The 10,064-nt window shown below is 39.3% G+C and overlaps 1 protein-coding gene across 3 annotated transcripts; it reads left to right on the top strand.

Moving 5' to 3' along the window:
- Positions 1–632: 632 nt before the first annotated feature.
- Positions 633–9,435, top strand: LOC133967835 (protein-cysteine N-palmitoyltransferase HHAT-like protein). 3 transcript variants are annotated; one of them, XM_062403495.1, is made up of 13 exons: positions 633–902; positions 1,971–2,098; positions 4,132–4,199; positions 4,295–4,408; positions 4,877–4,897; positions 5,131–5,325; positions 5,669–5,878; positions 6,256–6,427; positions 7,181–7,325; positions 7,429–7,464; positions 7,555–7,756; positions 7,869–8,010; positions 8,356–9,435. In XM_062403495.1, the coding sequence occupies exons 2-13, from the start codon at positions 1,993–1,995 to the stop codon at positions 8,496–8,498; spliced, it is 1,554 nt and encodes a 517-aa protein (XP_062259479.1). In that variant the 5' UTR covers positions 633–902; positions 1,971–1,992; the 3' UTR covers positions 8,499–9,435. The 3 variants fall into 3 exon arrangements, with proteins under 3 accessions (XP_062259479.1, XP_062259481.1, XP_062259482.1); XM_062403497.1 differs by lacking the exon at positions 4,877–4,897 and having other exon boundaries at positions 634–902; XM_062403498.1 differs by lacking the exon at positions 633–902 and having other exon boundaries at positions 2,039–2,098; positions 4,276–4,408.
- The last annotated feature ends 629 nt before the right edge of the window (positions 9,436–10,064 follow it).

The raw sequence follows: 10,064 nt of genomic DNA, 5'->3' as shown, positions 1-10,064 counted from the left end.
TATTTTAGGCTCTACTCGTTTAATATGGGCTAGAGTAATTGTCTATATGCAAAGCTCCCTTTTACTTCCTGATGTGTATAATTAATTCAGTTCAAATAAGTTTCATTCTAATTTTATTTGATTCTACCTCAACCTTCCCTCCTACAACTTATGGACTTAATACATGAGCACGAGTTGCTTTCACTGATACTGAAACTGTTTCTATTGTTTCTATTAATTCCTGTCAATATTTGTGAGATATTAAAAACCGTTTATTATATTTTATGTCTTGTTCATGCTTACATGAAGACTGGTATTGAGGAAGGTAAGGTAACATGAATAAACTTGTGAATACTATAACATTTGTGTATATTTGGACATTGTATAAACCATCAGCAAATTCCTTAGTCTATGACAAAGAAAATATCAAAAGAAAACGTAAAAGCACATGCTGTATTGTTTGATATTATAACTTGAAGTCATACTTCATTGAGTACATTCTGCCATATTTTCATCCATATTATTCAAATGTCTGATCCAATATACTTTTGATTGGGGGATTGCCACAGGTATCTCGCTTTGATCTTGTCTTAGATCCACTGGCTCAGCTCCTGCATGTGTGCTCCTGTAAGGTATGATGGACTCAGAGTGCACGGACCACCCCTCACTGCGGTACGGTAGTGAGGGATAAATATATCCCCCTCCTCCCCCTCCTCCTCCTCCTCCTCCTCCTTTCGTTGAGTCCGCAACATCCTGACTGGCCGAGGCTGGTGATCGCAGGCAGCAGCAAAGCCCCAACAAGACGGATGAATTAGACCAACAAAAAAAAAACTGCCGCAACCACAACTGTTTCTTTTATTACACTGAAGAGTCTGGCTGTAAACACTGCCGCCCTCTTTGTGACAGTGTGAAGCGGAGACCAGGTTAGTGAAATAAAGTTTTCTATTTGCGCATAGGGGTAAAGTGCAATTGCAGAGTTAATAGAATAGAAAAAGGTCCGCGCATTGTTTTCAGCTCTATGTCAGCAAGGAGCAGCGAGACAGTGAAGCTGGATTTGTATTCAGGATGCTGTGCTCAGCTCTTTCTTGCCCATGGTTACATCTTGGCATTTGAAGGAACTTGTTTGTCCAACTCCTTTAACTTAAAACACACGCACACACGCAGACACGCGCGTACGCACGCACGCACGCACGCACACACACAAACAATCAATTGTCCAATCCACTGGAACCTCGCTGTGTATTTGTTTTCTCACTGTCATACACCATTCTTGGTCAGTCCCATTCAGTTCTAATTATTCTGAGGAGTGAGTCCCCCTGCGCCTCTCCAGATCACATAGCACTGCAGCTGCCCTGCTCTGTACAGCACACCAAGTGCAGGAGCTATAATAGGAAGGAGAGGTATGGGTTGCGCAGCTGACGGTGCTGATTCCGAGGAGCCAGGGCTCTGCAGTCCTATTTCAGTCACCGACTGCAGGGATCCTAAAGGCTTAATAGTAGAATGTCACCTCTTTAAAACACCTTGTTCTGTGTCTGACAGGAAGAACCTGTGCTGATAGGGACTTGGCACAAGGAGTGTTGTTCACATGGAGATATTCACCATGAGGATTTTCTTTAGACTGGGCTATCATGTAAATCATATAGCGAGAATCGATATGCTGATGACTTCACACAACAACCTACACGAATAGGGGGATATATATATATGTATGAATTCATATATTTATATATATATATATTAAATCAAATAGACCCTTTTTGTATTCTGTTCTTTGTGTTACCCAAACCTTACATTTGTTAGCATATTAAGATAAGTCTCAGGCCTAAAACATAAGTGTATTCAGAATAATCAACAGCACATGAAAATCTCTGGTTCAATGAACCTCGGTAAACTCCTTTATGAAATGTTCTTAATCTGTCTGTTTTATTCATACTCTCATTGTTAGCCTTCAGTCGGTTCTCATGTTGTGTGATTGCTTGTCAACCCGTCAGGCTACCTGTGTGCGGATTCACCATGGGGCTCAAGGCTGCCCTCCCCAGATATGAGCTGTATCTGTACACAGCTGTACTCGGCGTGGCCTTGATATGGGCAGGCAGTTGGATATTTGAAGCTTCGAGCGGTGAGTGGACGCCGACGTGTCAAGAGCTGTCCTAAGCACATACACACTGTCAGTGAAGCTCTAAAAGATCAATAACACTGCAAGAGATTCACAGACATTGACTAAAATCCTTTCATATTGATTTGAGAGTGAGTGGAGAGTTTTAGAGCACCTGGTCGAAACACTATTCCAACTTTACAAGTTCTAAAAACAACCCAGTTAACGACATCAATTATAATAATTTTTTTAAGTGAAAACATTAATTTATTATTAAAATCTTCATTAAAAATATTAGGTCTGCTGCTTAAAAAACGCTCCATTTTATGCAAATCTCCCTCGAGGAATTCCTGCATGCATCTATTAATATCAAGACAATTTAAAGATGTTCCAGTTACTTTCTAGTTATTCTCCTGATGGAGATATTTCTGTTTAAGGATAGGTTACAAACTAATTCCCAAAACCTTGATCCTGAAATAAAAACGTTAATCAAGTACATTTTTCAGGGACAGTTTATATAACTAGCAACACTATGAACATGCCAGAGTTAGTTAAGAGATTATTGTTCATCTGTGGTGTCTGGCCATAGGGATGAAAAGGCAATTGGTTTGGCAGCTTATAATGAAATAACAACAAATGAGTTACATGTTTAAACATAAATCATGATGATCAATTAAGCAAAACATGGAGATATATATTTTAGCCGAAAACAAACATGGGCAGCATTAGAAGCAAAGCAAAAGATAATGAGTCAGTAAACCAAAAGAAACACAATAACCAGCAAGGAAAGACACCAGCTTTGCAAGACAAAAATGAATAAAAGCATTTGAAAGACGGTCCAATTACTTTCTGATTGTCCTTCTGATTGTCCTTTGAACTATTTCAGTTTAAGAATAATTTACACAGAGCCAAACAGACCCTGACACATTTCATCCTGAAAAAATGGCAAATGTTTGAATGTATTAAGACTCCAATGCTCAAAGTAGCCTCTTCACACACTGTTTAGAGTGTAATCTGGTGGTACTGTCTTTCACAGCCTGGGCTGTCAGATCGGCCTGGACAGAATCATGTCAGTCCTGATTTTGTTTCCTCTCCATGTCTTGAAATGGTCTTTTAAGGCTGTGGGCATTATTACAGCTCAGGTCTGAAGGCTTCAGTAGCACTGTCTACTGGTAATAGAAGTCTGGCCTTGTTCCCAGAAGTAAGAGGCTTTCCCTGAGCGACCCTCACATTTTGATAACCCTTTTCATGTCCATTATAGTGTAATCAGGCAAAGCTGAAGGAGCTGCTGTGAGACCGGATGTCAGCCACATATGTTGCTGCGCTTTGACTGTCTCAGCAGCATAGTTATGACTGTAATTATTATCATGACTATTTTTGCTTACTATATTTTTAGTCCGTTACGTTAGATTTTGGTTCAGGTTTACGCAGTGAACTAATCTCCTACAGGCAGATTATGACTGCGTGAATGAAGAAGTCAGCTTCAAAAATAGAAAGCTCTGCAGCAAGCACATGATGTAATATCTGATATCATCAAATGGATCGAATGTGCTCTTACACAGTAAATTATAATCCAACAATTTCACCAAATATGCTCAAATTCTGAGGACATTTTTCTCAGGAAGATTATTGCTGAGTTATCAGTGGCTTAAAATCTGGATTCATCAGTGATTCAAACTAGGGGTCGGTATGCCCGGGTATGTCACAAGACACAGAAAGAGGGTTGCAAGATGACTTCCAGGAAGCAAATGCAATTTAAAAGAAAATTTCATCAAAATCATATTTTACCCATAATTGTTCCAAAAGCTAAAAAGATACCTGTCTTAAATTCAAAATACAACCATGAAAATAATCATCAGCCTACTGATATTTTTCTCCACATGACAACTGAGTTGATCATGACAGATTAGTTGCAGCATCAGTTGCAGCAGGTTGAATTTCAGCAGGAAAACATTTCAACATGTGCACATCTTGTGAAGTATCGATTAAACTATATTTCCAGTGAACAACTTATTATTGACTGTTTGCTGATTATCCATTTGTTCTTCTTTCTTCAGAGAATGTAAACAGAAAGGCTTTCAAAGAAAGTGTGAAACCAGGATGGCATTACTTTGGCAGGAAAATGGTACATTGCCAATATTTATTTCATGTGTTTTACTGATGCAAAATGTCTAAACAGAGCACCTGTGTGTCTTAATAAGGCATCCTCCTTTCCAACAGGATGTGGCGGACTTTGAATGGATGATGTGGTTCTCTACATTCCGCAATCATATCCTTTTCGCTCTCATCGGTCATGTGATCTTTGCCAAGATATTCACCCTGATAGCTCCAAAGGTGCGTGCATGTGTGTGCTGTAGAGGCAGAAAGAGTCTGTGTGAATTTCAGTGAGATATAGAGCTGCATTGTGACTACCTACAGGTATAACTGCATGTCTCTTTGGTAAATTCCAGTACATAAAAATATTTTTTAAATGAATGTGTTTGTACTTGTGAATGAGCTTTACTCATTTTATAAGTGTCAAGGCAAAGCTATCTTAAACGGATGTGATCTGTATAACCAATCCAGTTCAATTAAATTTAATGAAATTTTATTTCCATCCACTAAACACATATTTTGTAATATGTCTACCTCAACCTCTTTATCTAATAAATTTCATGCATGAGCATGACTTTCATTCAGTTAGATTGTGACTGTGTCCATTGTGTGTACTCGTGATTCTTTCCTGTGTATATTGTGACATATTTAAAACAGTTTATTATGTTTTAAACATGTTTTCTGTCTTGTTTCATGCTTACGATGAAGATTGGTATAGATGGATGTAAGGTAACATTAATAAACTTGTGATTTTTATAACATTTGTCACGTGTTTCATTTTAAACCATTTATATGTGGACATTGTATTTGTTGTTCTTCCCATCATAATTTAATCTTACTATCCTAAGTGTATCCATTGTTCTGTGCTGTTCTACTAACATCATGTGTGTTGCATTAAATAATGAACAGTACAATCATCTAATCGCTGTGTTACACTGATGCTGGCCCCTCTTTACCCACAGCACAGATCCTTGATATTTGGTGTGTATGGTGGTTTGGCAGTCCTGGTGACGATGGGCTGGACCTTCATGGCTCTGGTTCTGTCTCACTGCATCATCCTCTACAGTGTTGCCCTGGTCAAGAGGAAATGGTTGTGCCTGGGAGCCGGCCTCACCACACTGGCCTCCATCAAGTTGGAGCCTTATAACTCCTGGCAGGTGAGAGCGTGGGTCCTGGTTCACACCTCATGTCAGGAGTTAGGTTGTTCCTTATTTCTTTCTTTATTAGGATCCCTATAAGCGTCAACATAAGCATGAGCTAGTCTTCCTGGGGTCCACCACACACACAGTCATACACATTATATAAAACACAAACAACCACATAAACAAACAAAAACAGGTAATCTCATTAAAGCATTCAACAAATACAGAAGAGAACCAATTTGAACAGATATTAGGCGAAGTACAAGATATGAAATCATTCAAAATTCTTTAAAAAAATCACAACGTTTTTATTTATGTAAAAAACAGATAATCAGAACAATTCGGACTCCTCCTGTAGGAAACCCTGGTGACTGGTTCCTTTGACCTGCAAGACATCCTGTTCTATGGAGGCTGCGGCTTCAGCATCATGCGCTGTATGAGCTTTGCTTTAGAGAACTGCGATAAGAAGGATGGCAGCTACACGTTCTGCGACCTCCTGAGATACAACTTCTACCTCCCCTTCTTCTTCTTCGGACCCATCATGACCTTCGACAGGTATCATGCCCAGGTAAGGCTGTGAAGATTCAATTAGATGTGGTGCCTGCCAAATTAGTGAAAGTGAAAAGTGAACAGCTTTTCTCAACAGTTATGAGGTTATCACATTGTATAAGACAGTTCATGTAACACTCACATGCTGTGTCACTTTTACGGCTGGCGGAACAATGCATGTAAGCTGATGTGTGTATACATGTAACTCAATTTGAAAGCCAGAGACAGAAAACAAAGACAAAGTACAACTACTATTTCTACTGCTGCAGTTCATACCTAAAAAAAAAACGTATATGTTAGTTTAAGAGAGTATCATTCCCACTATAACATAGAACACACTGGCACAAACCTATACATCTTTAAAACAAAGATGGCTAAATGTGTTTCATTCCACAGGCCAACAACACCCAGCTGACCCGCAAAGAGAGGGAGATGTGGAACATCACCACCAAGGCTGTGTTGCACCTGGGAGTTATTCTGGTGGTGGACGTCTTCTTCCACTATCTTTACATCCTGACAATCCCCAACGACATGAAGCTGGTCACCAAGCTGTCTGACTGGTGTCTGGGTGAGTTCATGGTTGGGGTGAAGCTGCCACTGATGCTTCAATCAGTCTTTATTTTAAATGCCGAGAGTTGACTGATGTCAATTCAATGTTGACCCTTGAATTGAATTCCTTTCAGCGTGAAAGTGACTCATAGAAAGCACTGAGAACATTGCTTATATATTCTGGTACTTTAGGCACCTAGTTAACATGTAATGAATCTTTGAAGTAGTTTCTTTTATTTAAATATATAAATAAAAATGCAAAGACATATTTTATTACAGACTGTATACATGTAGCTGTGGTCAGTGTTTGTTATCATTATTGTAATCGGTGACATTAAGTATTTACTAATTCCACTCGAAACATCACAGTTTCACTAGTTTCTTTCAACCTGCCTTATTTGGATATTTGGGGGCTTGTGACGATACTAAGGATAGGGAGTGAAACATCTCCAATACAGATATATCAGCTGTATATATTAAAATATGTATTGGCAATGATTCCTAAGATCTCATTATCAAACCTGTGAAAATAAATGTAATAGAGGCTTAATATTTGACAGTTCACCATAAGCTTGAACATATTTATCACGATAAATAAAAAGAAAACACAGATACAAACAAATATAGAGAATTTGTTCTGCAAGGTTATTTAAAATGAAAATTAAAGGTTTTCAAATCAGCAAACATATTAGCAATTCAAATATGGATGTGAAAGACTCCGATAGTCTTACCTTTAGTTAAAATTACCTTGTTTCAATATGTGTCTTTGCAGCTGGCCTTGCTTATTCCAACTTGGTGTATGACTGGGTGAAAGCGGCTGCCATGTTTGGTGTCATCAACACTGTGGCTACACTGGACCACCTGGACCCTCCTCAGCCCCCGAAGTGTCTGACCATGCTCTATGTCTTCGCTGAGACGTACGTGCGACCTCCACACCTCGTGTGCAATCTTAATAAATCACTGTGTAACTTCTCTGTTTTAGGCAAAAAGATTTACATCGAAAATCTCTGTCTGTTTCAGGCACTTTGACAGAGGCATCAACGACTGGCTGTGCAAGTGAGTGTTTGGCTCTAAATTCATGGGTTTAAATGACAGATCACGCTGTATAAGAGGATTTGATATTAAACATGAGCTGAAACATTGCAGGTATGTTTATGACTACATTGGTGGGGATCATGACAAAATCTTCAAAGAACTCTTAGCAACCATCTGCACCTTCGCTGTCACCACCTTGTGGCTGGGTCCATGTCAGCTGGTTTACATCTGGTCCTTTTTCAACTGCTTTGGCCTCAACTTTGAGCTGTGGGTCGCCAAGTTCTTCTCCCTTCCACCATTTTCTACCATTGAGGTGAGGAAAATGAAGGATACTATAGAGTAGGGACCAAGAATACACATATTACTTTGTGGCATTTAGTTTTACACAAGATCTCGGCATGGGTTCATGTTTCTTCTGTTTCTAGGGTGTTATGGGTGAGGCTATGTCACGCAGGATCCGTGGTGTGTTCAACGCTGCCAACTTCTGGACCATTATCCTCTACAACATTCTCTCCCTCAACAGTTTGGAGTTTGCCAAACTGGTGGGCAGGAGACTGATTTTCAAAGGTACGGAACAACCAGGGCATATTATATAAAATAAAACTTAGTCTTCTCTTTCACTTCCAGTAAAAGCGAGGACAACACCGTCTGCCATCAAAAGCAATCGTATCTCAAGGGGGGGCGCCATCCTCCATGGATCATATGACTCTAGCATCCTCTTTATTGAACTTTCTTTCAAAGAGAATGAAATGCTCCTAAACAAGGGAGCACTGAGGAATGGAGAGGTCCGCTCACAGGATTATCTGCAGCTGAACATCAACTTATGACACAGCACAAAGACAGCTGCATTCCTGTGAAGTCATACCTTAAACCTCTTGTTTTTTTCTCCTCTCGTACCGCTCTCTTTTCCAGGTTTCCCTCTGTCCACCCTCTCTGTGTTGCTTGTGACCTACTGCGGCGTGCAGCTGGTGAAGGAGAGGGAGCGACAGCAGGCCCTGCAGGAAGAGGCCGAGGTGGCAAAGGCGGTCGATGGCGTCAAAGAGAAAGCAGAGTAAACGGATGAGAGAACCCAGAGTTTCACTGACTTGGTCAACAGCCCCCTCACATTCTTCCAGTCTTGGCCTTGTGTACTGTAACTTAAACAGACTGTAACAGCCGGTCAGCACCTACATGGTCACAAGCGTGCGTTTCATGCTTTAGTTCGTCAGAAGAGAGGCAAAGTTTCTAACTGTGAAATATCTGTGAAGTGCACTTGCTGTAGATAGTCTGGCACAAACCCACCATAGGTGCATTTTGCCTTTGTATTTTATCCAAACAAAGGATTGTTGAGCAAATGACAGGCCTTTTTTCTCAAATTTAGAAATCTTTTTTTTTTTTTAAATCCTCCTCAACATGTTTATTTTTAGCCAGATGGTTTCTCAGTTTAACATTAGATGCCTTAGATCCTAAACCTCATAATATCTAACCACACTTAAAGGCTGAAAAACTTGAACAAACTTGACACCCTGGTATCATGAATGAGTGCAATGCAGACAATAAAAGGGTGCTGTGGAGATCCTCCACTTCGTTTGCAGTTGAATGTAAAGTATATTTGCTCTTCTGTCACTAAAGCAAAAATACAACCACGGTGTGTGGGATAGTCTGATTTATCGTTTAGAATGTATCAAAGTTCTCACTGCATTGAAAAAACAAATGTAGTTCAAACAGGAGAATAGAGAGAGTGTGTGTGTGTTTGTGTGTGACATGTCAGTATTTGTATTCTCAAATGATCCAGGTCATCAGTTCACATATTAAAGACAACAGGTCCAGCAGGGAACATGGGTCAGGCTCATTCTGCCTGTAATTCTAACTTGCTGAGTGTCTTCAGAGCAGTGGTTCACGGGGAATGAGTTCATGCAGATTGCAAAACCTTTTCTCATTGTAGGGTTTTTAATGAAATAATGGTTATTTCAAATGTTTGACTTGGAATAAAGATTTGTTTTTAATCCAGAAGTGACACTTCTCATGTGATGTGTTTGGCACTGTGTGTAAAGGAAATAAAATGGATGTATTGATATTCACTTGGATAGCTACTGCATTAAAACATTTCACAATGAAACATTTTTAAAAAGATGACATCAATTCAATTAGACTGTTGATGATGAGTGCTGAGAGTGAGACATTATCATCTATGACCACAAGATGGCCCAGTTTGACCAAAGCTGATCAATGGCTGCTATCAATACCGATGTGATGACATTATGATAATGAAAAACCTGACCTGAGCTCCTCTTTGCTTTGTGAATGTAGCCTGAGTTTTTTTGGTAACATTTTAACTATTTATGTAACCATAGAGTTTATCGATCAGTGTTCATTTTCTACTTTACTCTTTTGGCGAGGTTTTGATACATACTAAATTTGAAGCTGTAGGAACAACTTTGGAAAGCTGCTATAACTGTAACCTATATGGTGCCTGTGTCAATTGATATAATGATGATATTAATATGAATAATATTAATATTAATAATAACAATTATTATACATTTCATTTCACATCACCTTTCTTGACACCTGAGGAAAATATCACAAATAAACACACAAAAGATTAAAGAGGAGACAGAACACAGCATACAAAGCAAAAC

This window comes from Platichthys flesus, chromosome 14, assembly GCF_949316205.1.
Source record: "Platichthys flesus chromosome 14, fPlaFle2.1, whole genome shotgun sequence".
Lineage (NCBI taxonomy): Eukaryota > Metazoa > Chordata > Actinopteri > Pleuronectiformes > Pleuronectidae > Platichthys > Platichthys flesus.
Note: the sequence above shows the minus strand (reverse complement) of the source record. Positions and strands in the feature narration are given on the sequence as shown.

Excerpts from the sequence above, each read along its gene's own strand:
- LOC133967835 (XM_062403495.1), top strand. The coding sequence starts at position 1,993 with ATGGGGCTCAAGGCTGCCCTCCCCAGATATGAGCTGTATCTGTACACA. Across the intron at positions 4,409-4,876 it reads TCACCCTGATAGCTCCAAAG|ATTGGTATAGATGGATGTAA; the intron begins GTGCGTGCATGT and ends CTTACGATGAAG. Across the intron at positions 5,879-6,255 it reads TCGACAGGTATCATGCCCAG|GCCAACAACACCCAGCTGAC; the intron begins GTAAGGCTGTGA and ends TTCATTCCACAG.